The sequence below is a fragment of the Megalopta genalis genome, chromosome 7 (genome assembly GCF_051020955.1).
Source record: "Megalopta genalis isolate 19385.01 chromosome 7, iyMegGena1_principal, whole genome shotgun sequence".
Taxonomy (NCBI): Eukaryota; Metazoa; Arthropoda; class Insecta; order Hymenoptera; family Halictidae; genus Megalopta; species Megalopta genalis.
In genome coordinates this window covers 16,140,174-16,158,217 of record NC_135019.1, presented here as the reverse complement: position 1 = coordinate 16,158,217, position 18,044 = coordinate 16,140,174, and the positions used below count along the sequence as shown (strand labels likewise).

The window sequence follows — 18,044 nt, the reverse complement described above, 5'->3', positions numbered from 1 at the left end:
AAACGCGCGGAACGGCCGGCCGATCGATCGCGAACGGGTCAGGCGACCGTAGTGACTAATAGATAGGTAATTAGCGGATAATGAAGTAGCTTTCCAGGGCCTGGAAAAATTCTCGATCGCCGGGGATAGAGCCGTTAATGATCGATCGCTGCTTTGTTCCTTGAGTTCGCGGTCAAAAGGAGCTTATTACGCTTATTAAACCGACTTTCTGGCTGATCGCTGCGGGGACCGGGGAGAAGGGTGAAGGACGAAGGACGCGCGGTCTCGGTCCTCGTCGCTGTCGCCGTCGACGTTCTCCTCGTTCGTTGGTTCTCCTCGGCCGCCCTGCGATCGTCGTTCGCGGCGAACGGCCGCGAACGGAGCCGTCGAGGGCCGGCTAATTAGATGAATAAGATAATTCCACTTTTCCGACGATGGAACAAAAACTAACCGGCGTTACTCTGCTTTTCTTTTCCAGGTGCGGAAGATGTGTTCAGGTTTACGGGAAACGAAACGCACACAGACTACTTTCGGCTGGTGCTCCGGGACGGGAACTATCTTCTGGTCGGCGGAAGGTAAATAGAGGATTCATTTGGAGCGAGTGCTTTAATTAAAGGACCGGTTCTTCTTCTCGTTCTTTGGCGCTGGTTCGAGGGCCCGGTGTGATCGACGTCCCGGCAACCAGCCAGTCCGTCGACCGACGGACCGACCGACCGGCTCTTCCAGCAGCTCGTCGGTCGTCTTCGTCGGTCGACCGAGCTCGATCTCTCGGGTCCTACGGTTGTGTACGTGCGCGGAGTACCTTCTTTCCTCTCCTGGCTCCTACGAGGAAGCTCGTTCTCACGGACTTTCTTCTTCTTCTCCCCGAGTCTTATCCCTCTGCCGACCCTTTCAGCGTTGCTTACGCTTTCGCCTTCTTCCTCTTCGCGCTCGCAGGATGAATTCCGAGGGTAGCCACGGGGCTGCTGTTCTTCCCTGTTAATGAGATCGACCAACTTTATTTAGAAACTTTTCTGTACTCTTTATTTCGCGAACCTTCGAATCCGACGGCGCCGAACAACGCGCTCGCCTCGCCGGCCGAGACCGGGCGCGCGGCCGGATCTCTTAAAAAAAAAGTTTCCACTCGCGAAACGGAGAAAGACGTTGCTCGTAATTAAAAGGCGAGATACAGCGTTCTTTCGCGTACCAGTTCCGTGATTCCCGGTTTCGTTCGCCGAAGTCGCTCGCGATCCCTCGAGACCATCCCGCAACAGGGTGCCGCAACCCGTATCGATTAGGGCTGCCGCAAAGGTCGGGCATAATATCGATGTCGTGTGTTCTGCTGCGTCGGGAAACCAAGACGATATTGTCGCGAGAAACTGAAAGTGTATTTTCGATGCGAGATCGAGGCACTCTGAGCCGAGAATAGAAGCAACGCTTGATAATATATGCAACGTCTTGCAAGAATCTTGGTCTTGTCTTCTTTAGAGTTTTCGGTGCGATTAAAATATTGTTCGATGCAATACTGCACTTTTCTTAATGAGCTAAATAGTTTAAATTTTTTTCAACGTATTATTTACTTTATATAGTATTATATAGTATTATATAATATAATATTAATATAATATAATATAATATAATATAATATAATATAATATAATATTAATATAATATAATATAATATAATATTAATATAATATTATATTATATTATATTATATTATATTCTATAATTAATTATTTTGAAAAAATATCTATATGATTAATTATATAACAATATATTAATATAATATATATATAATATAATATTATATTATTCACTTTAAGCTCTATTGTATAAAATAAAACTAATTATAAATGCAAAAATCGACAACGATACTGTCCTCTTCGCGCGATGGTAGCTTCCCAATTGCCATTTGTTTCTTAGCTAATTCTGTCCACCTTAAAATTACCATGTATGCAGCCTATGTATTAATCGCAATCATACCGATCGACTTTTTATTTCGTACCAATTAAAATAATCTAGAAAACTCTTTACTTACGCGCCGCGGGTGTGCAGTTTTCGGTCGAGATACACAGAAATGCTTGCTTAAAAGCATTTACCTGGTTTACAAAATCGATACCATAATACGCGCGCATGATTATATCACTCGTTTCGTTAAACAATCTGAAAACATATCGTTAAAACGTATTTTAATTTATCATCGGAAAAAGCGGAAACCGAACGAAAAAATTCACGCGAGATACCCGAGAGTAGAGAACCGCGGGACAAGATCAATATTTTCAATTCCAAGAATCGAACAAGAGCGAGTCGAGATTACACCGTCGATATTTTCCCCAAAAACAAGACGATATTCCGTCGGATATCTCGCGTATCGCCGTTCCGTACCGTGGATGACCCGGCATCGATCGCGTCCGACGGGATCGATTTCGCGGAGGGGGTCGAGCGAAATCGCGATAATTGGGTCGACCGCGCCACACCGGGGGCGTGTACACGGCGTATACCGGGCGTGTACCGGTCGCCTGCAACCAACATCGCCGATGCTCGAATTACGCTAATTGTTCCATCGATTTGCCGGGTCGTCGGGTCCGGCGCTTTTTGCCTGTCGTCTCGTCGCGAGCCGGCCGAGATTTGTCGAGCGGCGGCGGCGGCGGCGATCGCGTCGGCGTCGAGGCCTCGCCGCTTCGGGGAGCGTTAAATCGTTGTCGAAGTCGCGGCCGGGTAAACGCCGGGAAAATGTTAGCGAGGCAAACGCGCGCGAAATGGCCGACGGGAGATTCGAGCCGGGAATATTAATCTCGAGTCGCGCGCCATAAATCTATCTCCGCTCGTAATAAACGGATCCGGTGTCCGGTCCGCGCAGCTGGAATCCGCCGCGGTTCCGTCCGACGATCGACTTTTTTTCCGCGCCGATTCCGGAGAGCGTCGCCGCGAGCGCGCCTCGCGCACCACGTCGTTGCCGTACAAGCGGAAAATGTAAGAGGACGCGCCGGGGTCGCCCCCGTCGATACCCGGAGGGGGGTGATTAATGCGCGATCAGAGCCGTTCTTTGCCCCGAAAGAAAATACCGCCGTTCGACGGTGTGCGCGCGGAACGGAACACGATCGCTCGCGCTCGTCGGGAATTCGAGGCCGAAAGTTTCGATCGGTCGCGAGGAGACAAAGAATCCGTCACGCGATTATCGAGCTAGGACTCGCTTCTAGGATCTTCCATTCGACAAACCGCTCGAGCTATTCAGCCGACGTTGAAAAGACTGTCGCGCACAAAGGAGAACCTGCCACTCGAACCGTTCAATCCCAGGAACCTCTTCTTCCTGTTCCCGTTCTCTTTCTTCTCGCGATCGGTTTCTCTCCCTGCCTCGCCCTCCCGCCCCCGCCCCCGTTTCGTCGCTCGTCCGTCTCTCACGTTCTCTCGTTCACGTTCCAGAAATCTCGTCCACAACCTGAGCCTGACCGATCTGACCGAGCAGCAGCGGCTGACTTGGTATTCGACCGACAGTGACGTGAAGATGTGCCTGGTGAAAGGCACCCCCGAGGAGAACTGCCAGAACTATATTCGCATTCTGGTGAAGACCGACCCGAGCACGTTGCTCGTGTGCGCGACGAACGCGTTCAAGCCCATGTGCCGGGACTACGGCGTCCACGCCGGCAACTACTCGATCGTGAAGGAGAAGGGCGGCCAGGCGATGTGCCCTTACGACCCCCGGCACAACAGCACCTTCGTCTACGTCGACGGGGAGCTGTACACCGGCACGGTGGCCGATTTCGCGGGAATGGACCCCATCATTTACAGAGAACCGTTGCAGACCGAGCAGTACGACTCGAAAAGCCTCAACGGTGAGTCTCCCCGCACCCATTCTCGACGCACCCCCTTCTCCGCAAACGGCGGGACGCGGTCCTCTCTGCGCGGCCGATGGGATTCGTCGTCGGGCAACGTTGAACGGCTCGGCCGACGGCGAAAACGTCGATGTTAACGGGCGATTAAAAATTCAAATAAGGGCGGGGAACGAGGGTGGGGGGTGAGGCTCGGGCGTGTGCGAAGGGTAAACAGCTGGCGTGTTTTTGATAGCGGAAGGAGGTCGGTGGAACGCGGTCGTTTCGAGGAATTTATCGCTCGATACACTAAACGGCAGAGCCGGCCCGCGCGCCGTTTAACCGGGGAACGGGAGAAAACTTTCCACTTTTCTCTTGTTTAAGCGAACCGCGAACGACCGACGGCTCTAAATTAAGCAGGAAATTTGCCCCGGCGCGAGGATGTTTAGCTCGCGGCCGAGCTAAAAGATTTTCGAATCCACGGCGGCCGGAATAAATCGCGTTCTCGATCCCCGAGGATCCCGGTGTCGGCCGCCTCCGGGCAATTCGCCGAGCCGCGAAACGTTTATGTTTATGCAAACGACGCTCTACGCGCCGTAAAACGTCCAGGTGGCCGAGCCCGCTCGGTGATTTCGAGACGGTCGTAATATCCGCCCCGTCGCGCGCCGTGTCGCCCGCGATCATCCGACCGACCAGCCGAAGCTCGCGTTCCCGCGCCCCGTGCTCGACCGAGTCGAGCTGTTTGCAGGGCCTCGGTTCGAGCCCGAAACGATCGGGCACTTTGAAAATCCGGGGCCGAAGCCGCGAACCGAGAAATTAGCTAGACGGAAAGGCGCGCCGCGATCGGCCGTGATTCGTTGCCGCGCCGCTGCGGCAACGAGCAAACGGCACTGGCTTTAGCCTGCGCGCGGTGTAATTCAGAGATTAACCGTGCGTGTAGGTGGATTTCGCAGAGTTCGCGCTCGCGGAGATTATTCAACGGCCCTTCCATATCTGTACATATAATAACGGCGGAGAGCAGCCGCCGCTGCCTCGCGCTCACCCCGCACCACCCCCTGTATGCTCTCTCTGCGCGACGACGAAATACGTCTCCGCGTCGTCGATGGGAAATTTTAATCCGGATCAAGCTGTCTCTCTCTCTCTCTCTCTCTCTCTCTCTCTCTCTCTCTCTCTTCGGCCTATCTCTGTCCGTAGAGCTCCGTTTCTCGCGAATCGTTGTTATTAACTGTTTTATCGGTCGACTGCTCCTCGTAAATTTTCGGGACTCTCCCGCTGTTAAAAAAAAAGGAAAAAAGAAAGAAAAAAGAAACGTAACGTCGGCCAAGGGTCGGCCTGAATTACGGTTCCCAAGCGGCCGCGGCGAAGGCTCGAATTTTCCTCGAGATCGATCCAGGTAAGAAAGAATTATGGTCGAGATAGCGAGGGATGACGGGCCCCGCGACACGTACGGACGCAGTAATATTTAAGAAGACTTCACGGAGCCGACGATTCGATGGCGATTCGACGATGGCGAGGCTCGGCCTCCCCCCCGGGGACCAAGGACCGATAAAACTGATACGTCATCTTGTTCCACGGGGTTGACTCGTCCGTCAGAGTATTTTAATTGAACGGTGTAGGAACGTTAATCAAGTTTCTCCACCCGTTGGATAATATTGATTTTCCCTCCGTTCGTTGAAAATTCAATTTCCCCTTTTTATCTTCCTCGCTTGCCCCCGCGCCCCCCCCCCCGCCGCCCTTCCCGACGCTCTTCGCGTCCCCGTGACTGTTCGTAGCTCTTGGCTCTCCGCCGCTCCGACGCGCGTCAACAATTATTTCGAATGTCGTCGACCGGCAAATTGTTCACGGTGATGACTGGTCGGCCGCGTAGAATTTCGTTACGTTTTCCGACCGGTTCGACGACGACGCGCCCTCCCCTCGTCCCCCCCGCATTCGTCGATCGCGACGGACGGAGCTTCGCCGATTACGATCTCTCAGGGACGGCCAGCGGGATTTGTTCGTTCGCGGAGAGAAATGCGAGAAAGAGGAGAGCCGCTCGATCCCGAGCTATTTTCGACTCGTCAAACTCTCGGTCCAAGGGAGGCTAAACGCACCGAGAATGAAAGACAGCTGGACGACGAGGCGGAACGGTGGCTGGATATCGCGAGGGAGCGAACAGGCGGCGAGAGGGCTGAGGCGGCTGGTAAAAGGACCCTGGAAGGGCGGGGAAGGGCGGAGAAGGACGGGGAACGGACGGAGAAGGACGGGGAAAGACGGAGAAAACGGCAGCGAATTTATGGGCCGGAGCAAGGCGGTTCGGTCGGATATACCGTCTCGCCGCGCCGCGCCGCGCCGTGCGAGATTAATATTACTTTATGAATCCTAAGAAGCTTATGAAAACCCTGTCAAGTTAATAAATCGATAAAGTTTTCCCACTTTATCGGGCGGTTGTGCGCGACAACCGAAGCGACGGCGAAAAGAGAAGGGTGCGGCGGCGGCGGCGGCGGCGAGCGCAACGATGTAGAAGAAGAGGGAACAATTGAGAACGACGGAGGAGACAGACGGACCGAGAACCGCGTCGTCGTCGTCGTCGTCGTCGTCGTCGTTTCGTTACCCCGCTCGACACGCCGCTCGAATAACCGAGAAAATAAAAGGGTTCTTACGTATTCGTGGCCGGCTTATTCCCACGATGCGTCACGACCGGCATATACCGCGCGCAGAAAACGGAGAGAGAGAACGAATCGATGTTCGCCGGAGGCCGGAGACGACGGTAATTGGGAACGATTTCGGGTCAAAATGACTTCTTGACGAGACACCGATACCCGACGGATTATCGACGTTCCCTGGGCGAGCCCGTTGTTTTCGAACAACCGTCGCGTTATCCGCGCGGTTTGCGCGGGGTCAACTCCGGCTATCGCGTTCGTTTCTTATTTAGAAGAGGCCGCCGTTTACCTCTCTCTCTCTCTCTCTCTCTCTCCCCCACTCTCTCCGTTCCGCGTAATAACGATAATAGCCTTGTGCAACGTTGTAACGCATGTGCATTCTAATTGCAGCCCCGAACTTCGTGAGCTCCATGTCCCAAGGAGACTTCGTCTACTTCTTCTTCCGGGAAACCGCTGTAGAATATATCAATTGCGGCAAGGTAAGTAGTTTGCGCCGTCTAATTGCGCAATTACTCTCGCGGAAGAGAAACGCGGATCCATTTCAGGAACGGCCGGGAAATCGACGACGATTAAACGTTCAGCAAGTTTGAACGATCAGAAATTTCCGCGTGCAGTTTGCCGCTTCCAGCTTGTCGCTTATCGCGGGGCTCTGCCGAGCCCCCCGCGAGCTTGCGTCGATTCGGCACCGCTAACTGCGCTTTCTTTCTCTACGCGGCTGTCACGGAGAACGATGAGCTTGCGAGCGAGCTCTCCGTCGCTCTCTCTCGCTCTTTCTCTCTCACCCCCTCTCTCTCACTCTTTCTCTCTCACTCTCTCTCTCGCGCTCTCCCTCTTTCTCTTTCACTCTCTCTCTCTCTCTCTCTTTTGCTTTTTCTCTTTTTCTCGCTCTCGCTCTTTCTCTCTCGCTCTCCCGCTCTCGCTCTTTCTCTCTCGCTCTCCCGCTCCCGCTCTCGCTCTTTCTCTCTCGCTCTCCCGCTCTCGCTCTCCCGCTCTCGCTCTCGCTCTTTCTCTCTCGCTCTTTCTCTCTCGCTCTCCCGCTCCCGCTCTCGCTCTTTCTCTCTCGCTCTCCCGCTCTCGCTCTCGCTCTTTCTCTCTCGCTCTCCCGCTCTCGCTCTTTCTCGCTCTCCCGCTCTCTCTTTCTCAACTGCCGACTATCTCTATCTCTATCTCTATCTATCATCAGTCTATCTGTCTATCTATCTATTTATCTATTTCGAAGTTCGTTCTCACCGGCAAATCATTTTCGACGAGCTTCTTGGAAAAGTTGCAACGTATTCTCCAGCGACCATCCGCTCCAAGTTATCGTCGAAAGAAAACGCATCGACGCACGTTCGCGCTTACAGTGAATTCTTTCTAATTGTACATCAGCTTGTAAACAAAACTGGACAATTTGAGAAAAGGTGATACGACTATTCGAGCCCCGCGGCTTGCTTTTATAGTCGTCGATTGTCAACAAGTATAAAAACGTGCCGAGAGGCTCGAATAATCGTACCTCTTCTTCCCAAGATATTCATTTTTGTTTACATGCTCGGGGACAATTGGAAAGAAATTACTGTATTTACGGTTGATAACAAGTCGTGGGCTGATTCGGGAGTAGCGTTTGACCTTATCGAGCTGAACGACGCGCAGTAGCACCTTTTCTAAGAATTGTGTGCGACTAAAAGCAACTCGTTTCAACGAGTCGTACTTCCAAAGAAGTACGTACAGATCGATACGCAAGTAACGGGTTACATGTATGAGAAATAGCATCTGTAACCTAAATAGTTCATTGATTATTATTTTATATTTTATATATTTATTATTATATTATTATTATTATTTTTTATATTTATTATTTATATTTTATCATTATTCTATACATGTATATTATTATCATATGATCACTATTATTATGAAAGTCACATTTCTCTCCGATGTTCTCAACAATTTTGAACGAGGTCATTTCGTTGAAAATTACTTTTGCTACGTAAGAATTGAAAATTCAGCAATTTATAATTGTACCAGGTAAAAAGTGTGGAAAACCCAAATTGAAACTGTCGACGAAATGTTATTAACGAACATTGTGAATAATGAATCACCGAAGAGGTGCTACAATATTCGAGCGTATTCCAGCTTTGTTCCGAGTTTTTTCTAAAGAACTCGGTACAAAGCTCGAGCCCGCAAAGGAATTAAAATTATTTCGCTTGGAATTGGCGCAAACGAAGCGACACTTATCGACGACACATATTAGACGGTAAAACAATGCAGTTATCCAACTATTTTCCATTGAAAAAGTAAATCTTTTAATTTCAATTCTGTTCCATTTTTAATGGTCATCGACCGTTGTAACGACTACAGTAAATTCTCCCTAATTGCCCCTCGACTTCTAAACAGAAATGGAAAATTTGGGACAATCCCAAAAATTTGGGACAGTTGTTGACAATCGACGACTATAAAAATAAGCCTCGCGAGGCTCGAATAATCGCACCTCCCCTTCCCAAATTCTCTATGTTTGTTCCGAAGCTGAGGGTCGATTAGGTCGAATTCACTGGAGTTCGGTAAGTCCAGTGAATTACCATACCGTTCTTTCTAAAGAACTCGGTACAAAGCTCGAGTCCGCAAAGGAATTAAAATTATTTCGCTTGGAATTGGCGCAAACGAAGCGACACTTATCGACGACACATATTAGACGGTAAAACAATGCAGTTATCCAACTATTTTCCATTGAAAAAGTAAATCTCTTAATTTCAATTCTGTTCCATTTTTAATGGTCATCGACCGTTGTAACGACTACAGTAAATTCTCCCTAATTGCCCCTCGACTTCTAAACAAAAATGGAAAATTTGGGACAGTTGTCGACAATCGACGACTATAAAAACGAGCCTCGCGAGGCTCGAATAATCGCGCCTCCCCTTCCCAAATGGTCCATGTCCGTTCCGAAGCTGAGGGTGGATTAGGTCGAATTCACTGGACTTCGATAAATAAGCGTGGCGCACGCGAGTGTACGTACCTTTTCACGATCGCCGGTCTTTTCGATTTCAGACCGTCTACTCTCGCGTGGCGAGAGTCTGTAAATACGACCGAGGTGGTCCTCATCGTTATCGCAATAGGTGGACCTCGTTCCTAAAGTCCCGACTCAATTGCTCCGTCACCGGAGATTTTCCTTTTTACTTCAATGAAATACGTAAGTAGAGCGGGTCGTCGGGTCCGCGGACGCTGCCGTCGGAATCCGCGATCGATCTCCGTCTCCTCTCCCCAGGATTTCCATGCCGCGGCGCGTCACGGCGCGGCGTTGCGCGGCTTTCGCCCGATGGAATCGATAAGACGAGGAGGAATCGGGGATCGAACGGGGCTGCGGCAAACGTCATCGATTTTTAAAAAGCGGCGCGTGTTTGCCCGTGCGTCCGCGGAGGGGCCGGTGGAAATAAATTTCCACCGGCCGGTCGTAAACGTCTACGGTCGCGGGCGGACCAGCGCGCGCAAACAAAGAGCCTGCGAAATTACAGCGTGCGTTATTTGCAGAATCAACGACGGAACTGATATCGGGCCAGTACGGCAATAAGTCGGCGCAGCTGATATACGGCACGTTCACAACGCCGGTGAACAGCATCAGCGGCTCGGCCGTTTGCGCGTTCTCCTTGCAGGACATCACGGACACGTTCAAAGGCAACTTCAAGGAGCAGAGCGCCATCAATTCGAATTGGCTGCCCGTGCAGAGCACCAAGGTCCCCGACCCGAGGCCGGGACAGTGCGCCAACGACTCTCGATCGCTGCCCGATTTGACCCTCAACTTCATCCACACGCACTCCCTGATGGACGACCTGGTGCCCAGTTTCTTCGGACAACCGATCGTCATACGCACCAGCTTCCAGTAAGATCGACGTCCCGTTCTTCTTCTTCTTCTTCTTCTTCTTCTGCGGCAGTGGACGAACGGTTTACGCTTTCGGGAAACCTGGTCACACGTCAAAGTCTGCGACGCTAAACCTACCTAGTGCTATCATTTTAGGCACGACGCGCCACTATAGTGGCTTTCGCGGATGTCATCTGTCTGAACGACGCGCCACTATAGTGGCTTCCGCGGATGTCATCTTTCAGAACGACGCGCCACTATAGTGGCTTCCGCGGACGTCATCTCTCTGAACGACGCGCCACTATAATGGCTTCCGCGGACGTCATCTTTCAGAACGATGCGCCACTATAGTGGCTTCCGCGGACGTCATCTTTCAGAACGATGCGCCACTATAGTGGCTTCCGCGGATGTCATCTTTCAGAACGACGCGCCACTATAGTGGCTTCCGCGGATGTCATCTTTCAGAACGACGCGCCACTATAGTGGCTTTCGCGGATGTCATCTCTCTGAACGACGCGCCACTATAGTGGCTTACTCTAGTAGCTCACTCGGTCATCGTTTGAATCAAATAATCGTCTTCATATGCATTGTTTCGCTCTTCTTTTGTCTTCACATCGATTTACAATATACAAACTTATCTTAACAATATAACTGTATCTTAACAATATACAGACACTCTGTACAGTACATATCAGACTCTGTCGTCCAGAGAAATAGCCTCGCGCAGAATTCAGCCGTACCTGAAAAGCTAAAGATGTTTGACACGCGATGCTTTATCAGAATTCCAAGACCGAATGCGTTTAGTCGTCTCGCTGGTTTTATTACGATGGATGTACCGAATTAGCACGTTGAATGCCACGCCGGTTTTACAAAAATTACATATATATATAATACAGAAATTGTCCGTGGCGCCACGATGAATTTTTTTTTACGTGATACATATAATGTTGAAATATTATCTGCAATAGATAAGTTACAGTGTATAAACATGTTCGACATGTTAATTGCGACAGGGGTCACCGTTCGAATCGACGATGCTAATAATACAAAATTTTAGATATTGACATTTGTTTGATGGCGCGCCGGTTACCGGTGGCCCCCATGGCGTCACCGCCAAATTAAGTGCCGGTCACCGGTGACCCCGGTGGCATTCAACGTGTTAAGGAATTTGTTCGATCGTTTGCTACAATAGACTCCTTACAGTTTCAACAATTCCGAAAGAAAACGCGTGGAATAGATTTTTCATCGACACGGTAGATTCGGTGTTAAATGAACACGCGGCGAACGTTATTTTATCTGTAGAAAATATTATTTCTACGTGCTTCTGTAATGTTCAATTTGTTTAACATTTGAGCAACAAGCTATAGACGAGTCAGACTTGCGACGAAGATTTCATTCAAATTTTAACTATCTAGATTTGGTTTCATTAATTTAACATTAATATTGTGGGAATCTTCAGATATTAATGTCAAGGCCAAAATTTCTATGGCAAATTTTAACTATCTAGATTCGGTTTCATTCATTGACATTAATATCTGAAGATTCTCGCAATATTAATGTTCAATTAATGAAACCAAATCTAGATAATTGAAATTAGCCATAGAAATTTTGGCGTTGACATTAATATCTGAAGATTCTCACAATATTAATGCCAATTAATGAAACCGAATCTAGATAGTTAAAATTTGTCATAGAAATTTTGGCATTGACATTAGTATCTCAAGATTCCTACAATATTAATGTGAATTAATGAAATCGAATCTAGATAGTTAAAATTTGTCATAGAAATTTTGGCATTGACATTAATACCTGGAGATTCCCACAATATTAATGCCAATTAATGAAACCGAATCTAGATAGTTAAAATTTACCATAGAAATTTTGGCATTGATATTAGTATCTCAAGATTCCCACAATATTAATGTGAATTAACGAAATCGAATCTAGATAGTTAAAATTTGCCATAGAAATTTTAGCATTGACGTTAATACCTGGAGATTCCCACAATATTAATGCCAATTAATGAAACCGAATCTAGATAGTTAAAATTTGCCATAGAAATTTTGGCATTGACATTAGTATCTCAAGATTCCCACAATATTAATGTGAATTAATGAAATCGAATCTAGATAGTTAAAATTTGTCATAGAAATTTTGGCATTGACATTAATACCTGGAGATTCCCACAATATTAATGCCAATTAATGAAACCGAATCTAGATAGTTAAAATTTGTCATAGAAATTTTGGCATTGACATTAGTATCTCAAGATTCCCACAATATTAATGTGAATTAATGAAATCGAATCTAGATAGTTAAAATTTGTCATAGAAATTTTGGCATTGACATTAATACCTGGAGATTCCCACAATATTAATGCCAATTAATGAAACCGAATCTAGATAGTTAAAATTTGTCATAGAAATTTTGGCATTGACATTAGTATCTCAAGATTCCCACAATATTAATGTGAATTAATGAAATCGAATGTAGATAGTTAAAATTTGTCATAGAAATTTTGGCATTGACATTAATACCTGGAGATTCCCACAATATTAATGCCAATTAATGAAACCGAATCTAGATAGTTAAAATTTGTCATAGAAATTTTGGCATTGACATTAGTATCTCAAGATTCCCACAATATTAATGTGAATTAATGAAATCGAATGTAGATAGTTAAAATTTGTCATAGAAATTTTGGCATTGACATTAATACCTGGAGATTCCCACAATATTAATGCCAATTAATGAAACCGAATCTAGATAGTTAAAATTTGCCATAGAAATTTTGGCATTGACATTAGTATCTCAAGATTCCCACAATATTAATGTGAATTAATGAAACCGAATCTAGATAGTTAAAATTTGCCATAGAAAATATAAACATTAAATATACCATCAATAAATATCAACGCTTTCGTAAGCAAACTAGTAAATCTAGTAGTAACATTCAGTTTGTCTTGTATATCACAAAGAAGTTAAAAAGTCGATACTCGATACATGACACGTTAAGCAAGCGAAACATGCATCCGTCAATTTCAAAACCAAATAAACAATCTCCTTCTTGTTCTGGTCTTTTTCGTGATTCCAAAGGCATCGTTTTCAACAGTTACAGATTCACGCAGATCGCCGTGGACCCTCAGGTGAAGACACCCGGCGGCAAGACGTACGACGTGCTGTTCATCGGGACGGACAACGGCAAGGTGATCAAGGCGGTGAACGCGGACTCGGCGGACACTCATCTGAAGGTCAGCCCGGTGGTGATCGAGGAGATCCAGGCGTTCCCGTCGACGGTGCCGGTCCGCGGCATCAAAGTCGTCAGAGCCTCGCAGGCCGGCGACGGCCTCGAAGACGGCAGGCTGGTCGTGATCGCCGACAGCCAGGTCCAGGCGCTCAGGCTCCACCGGTGTTACAGCGACAGGATCTTGTCGTGCGGCGAGTGCGTGGCTCTTCAGGATCCGTATTGTGCCTGGGACAAGATCGAAGGCAAGTGCAGAGCGCTGGTTGGCCCGGCGGCCACCGATGCCAGCCGATTCTTGCAGAGCGTCGCCACCGGGATGCACGCGTCCTGTCCTCCCAGCAAAGGTCTGAACAAGGACGCGGGCAGCGTGGGCGCCATCTCCGCGAACCAGAACAAATTCCCCCAGGACTCGATGATCCCCAACAAAGATGGCCAGGGAGGGGAGATCATCAATATCATGCAAGACGAGGAGCAGGATAATTCAGGTACCTGCATTATTCCCATCACATCCGGGGATTGAAATGCTTCCGAAAATAAAAAGTTCGAAACTGTCTCTCGCTGGAATATTCGTACGCCATTTAAAGCGGAATAACTTTTTGAAAATTGCTCCGAAGGGATTTGAACTGTTTTCGAAGCGTTGGAGAAACTAGTTTACTAGACAACGAGCAAAACGACCGTTGTAAAAATTGCAATTGCTTGGAACGAGGAAAAAAATTTCAAATTGTTTTCCTCTTTAACGTTTTTTTTTCTTTTTTGCTTTTTTTTTGTTTTTCTGCAGAGCCTGGAACGAAAAATTCCACAACGGTTTTTTGTGGGTCACTGTAACTTACAATGCCCGCTGAAAATTAAAAATCGTAAAACCTGCAGTTTTGTATCTTCCTACGCTCGGTTAAAAATATTAGAAGAACATTATGCTTTTAGCTTTTTGTCGTTCCAACTAATTGCGATTTTTGCAGAAATTTGTTCGGTAAGCTAGTTTCTCTGACGTCTCGAAAATATTCGAGTCATTTGGCCCGATTTTTTTTAGAAAGTTATTTAGCCCTGAATATTTTCATTAGCGGCTGCGTATCGATTCTGTTTCAAACCATTTTAAAGAACCATAAAAATCTCGTAACTGCTGTAAAGTACATCGATTCTGACTTATGTCAGTTTCGGTTCTGCAACTGTTATTTTTCGGTTACGAGTTTTCATCGTTATTACATTTTACGTAACAGATACAATGTGTCTCTCTCTTTCATTTGTTAAGAGTATGGATTCTATATGTAATTTTTTATATTACTGTACTGTATATGATGTATGTATTGTATTACTGTATATAATTCTTTATACTTCGTATTCTTTTGTATTCCCACCGAAACCGAAAAATAACGGTCGATTGTAAAGAAGCGATTATCTGAATATTTATTTTTGTAGCATTCTGATTCCAAGAGATTCTGTCATCTAAATATTTCATTCAAGTTCTCTACTAGGTGCTAATGTATCTAAATAATACAATGCTCAGATAATATTGGGTTGACAACTAAGTAATTGCCGATTTCAGTTATAGATGTCTCTCACTCCCATTTTTATGACATCCGTAAATGTTATATTATAAAATTATTATTATTATTATTATGTTATTTTTGATTATCCGTGAATGTTAGCAACTGGACAAATTGAATGCAACGGTGAAGGAAAAGCGACCAGAATTGGTCAATCGTAAAGGTGTCATTTTCCACCAGGACAATGCTAGGCCGCACACGTCTTTGCCCACTCGGCAAAAATTGATGGCTATTGGTTGGGAATCGATGTTACACCCACCATATAGTCCCGATCTCGCGCCATCGGATTACCACTTATTTCGATCCCCGGACAACTCCCTTCGTGGTAAAACTTTTAATGATGATGACGCTGTAAAATCTCACTTAACTCAGTTTTTGGCCGAAAAGGATCAGACTTTCTACGAGCGTGGAATTTTCAAGTTGTCAGAGAGATGGCAAAAGGTCATCGAACAAAATGGAAAATACATTACAGATTGAACTTCGTTCCAAGTAAAAAAAAAATTTTTTATTTCATTAAACAAATCGGCAATTACTTAGTTGCCAACCCAATAGAATGTTGGGATACCAGAATATTGTAAAAATAAATGTTCGGATAAGAGAGTCTCTACTCCGACCTTACAACAGTCATGAGACCTTTTCAGTTCTCCATAACTGTTCGGAGAACCGAAACCGATACTACAGGGTGTCCCAAAAATGTCTCGCAATACGGAAATGTGGGCTAGCTGAGATCATTCTAAGTAACTTTTTCCTTTGCAAAAATGCAATCTGCGGCTTTGTTCACGAGTTATTAGCGAAAAACACTGACCATGGTGCGAAGTTCGAGAGCCCACGGCACGAGACTTTAACTGTTTTCAACCTCTGCCCATATCCTATACCTAGGCAAACGATTGCTCGCAATGTGCCAATGCTCGATCAGCCCCCATTTTCGCGATCTGATCGAAAGATCGACAACCTGATGTACCCGATCGAATCGTGGTACAATAAATATTCCCTAATTGAGCCGTTTATTTTGAAAGTGGCATAAGTCACTTTACCGTAATGAAAATATGATTTTTAATGTTTAATGTTGATGTGATTTTTAACACGTTCCGTGCCACGTGTACCATCGATGGTACACGCTTGCATGTTTACTTAGTGAACTGAACAAATTGTTTACAAGAAATTTAGAACCGAAGAATCAATTTCCACCGCAAGAATGGGCGTTGATAAGTTTTTGTTACGTTGTTATGTGTACGAGAATTAATAATTGCACGTAATACAACAAGTTTTAGTAAAATATCAAAGTGTGAAGATTCGAGTAAAAAAAGCTCGGCACGGAACGTGTTAATGGTGATTTTTTTTCATGTTTATACGAAATTATTTGTACTGGGAAAAATATCAGTATCCTGAGATAACAAATACAAGTAAATCTTCTCGAAAGTTAGCATCCATATTTTTAAACGTGTTCAAACGCAAACCCTTGAATATATCGACTTAAAAACAAAGTGACTTATGCCACTTTCAAAATAAACGGCTCAATTGATTTGACTGCCCAGATTGTGCACAAAAATGGACAATTTGGGAAGAGGAGATACGATTATTCGAGCCTTCCCACTTGTTTTTATAGTTATTGAAAATCGGTAACTATAAAAACCATTGGGAATAGCGCTAGCGGTTCTCGCATAAGTTTCGCGTCGCGGCCACTTCGCCGATTGAACAACATGTTAATTTTTGAACGGCGTTTTGTCCAGGCCCCGAGGTGTCCGCAGCAGATTCGCCGCCGCCGCAATATTCCGTCGAGACTCTGGTGATGGCCGTGGTGGCTGGAGCCTTGGCTGCTCTGTTGGTCGGTTTCGTGGCTGGATACCTGTGCGGCAGGAAGTGCAGGAAAGACGAGGACGACAATCTACCGTATCCGGACACGGAGTACGAGTACTTTGAGCAACGGCAAAACGTGAACAGGTGAGTGCGGAGTTCGTTTCGCAGCTCGCGTTCGATCGACTTCGTCAACGCGAGACGCGATCGAGACGATGCGAAGTTCAGTACAGTAAATTCTCTCTAATTGATGCTTAGATTCTGCACAAAAGAGAACAATTTGGGTAGAGGAGATATTTTTTTATTATCGATTATTTACGGCTCGATTATTCGAGCCTTGCGATTCGTTTTTATATATCGTTTTTATGTAACATATAAATATATATATATAACATATATTTATATATTTATTTATATATTTATATTATATTATATATATTATATATATATATATATATTATATATATTATATATATATATATATATATATTTATATTTATATTATATGTTATATATTATATATATTATATAACATATAAATAGCAAATAATAAATATTATTTTTATATAATTATCGCATCTCCACTTCCCAAATTGTCCACTTTTCTGTACAATCCGAGCGCGTCAATTAGGGAGAATTTACTGTATTTGGACCGATTAGCGGGACAAGGACATTTCCGGGTTTTTAACCGTCTAACAATCATAACTAGGCTGCAGATCTTCGTACGAAATAAAAGTTGCCTGCATTGACTGCAAAATGTCGGACCGTGGCGAACATTTATTTCCTTTCTTAACAATTTTAACGAGTTGATGCAATCGTATTTTTATATTCTTTAAATACCTTCACCGTTTTGAATTTGATCTATTCATCTCTGCCAGTCCATCATCATCATCATCATCATCAAATCCGCAGTCTAATCGTGATATTTGTATCGTTGAATTCGTCTTAACGAATTCGTACGTTGCGAAATAAGAAATATAAGAACACAGGAACATAAGATAGAAGCTTGATTGATTTCGAACAGGCTAAAAATGTCCATTTTCAACGTGCTGATAAGATGTGAAACAGCTAGTGTTGTGAATTCGAACAATCTAATTCGAGCCTTCGATCAGCTCCGACGGCTTGTATCTACAGTGAAACGGATTCATTAAGCTTGACAGGCTTGTCGGTTCGGAGCTTGTCCCAAGTCGTCCGAGCCGTTCAAGTATACAAGTAGAATTGTCGAAA

The 18,044-nt window shown here is 45.7% G+C and overlaps 1 protein-coding gene across 3 annotated transcripts in view; it reads left to right on the top strand.

The window, feature by feature from the left end:
* The window catches only part of Sema1a (semaphorin 1a), a 295,418-nt gene that overhangs the window by 265,792 nt on the left and 11,582 nt on the right, over positions 1-18,044 (top strand). For all 3 annotated transcript variants that reach the window (XM_033473001.2, XM_033473000.2, XM_033473002.2), the window contains 7 exons: positions 458-554; positions 3,385-3,794; positions 6,800-6,888; positions 9,431-9,572; positions 9,911-10,259; positions 13,351-13,967; positions 16,754-16,964. In XM_033473001.2, coding sequence (XP_033328892.1) covers positions 458-554; positions 3,385-3,794; positions 6,800-6,888; positions 9,431-9,572; positions 9,911-10,259; positions 13,351-13,967; positions 16,754-16,964 — 1,915 coding nt within the window. The remainder of the gene's footprint in view (positions 1-457; positions 555-3,384; positions 3,795-6,799; positions 6,889-9,430; positions 9,573-9,910; positions 10,260-13,350; positions 13,968-16,753; positions 16,965-18,044) is intronic.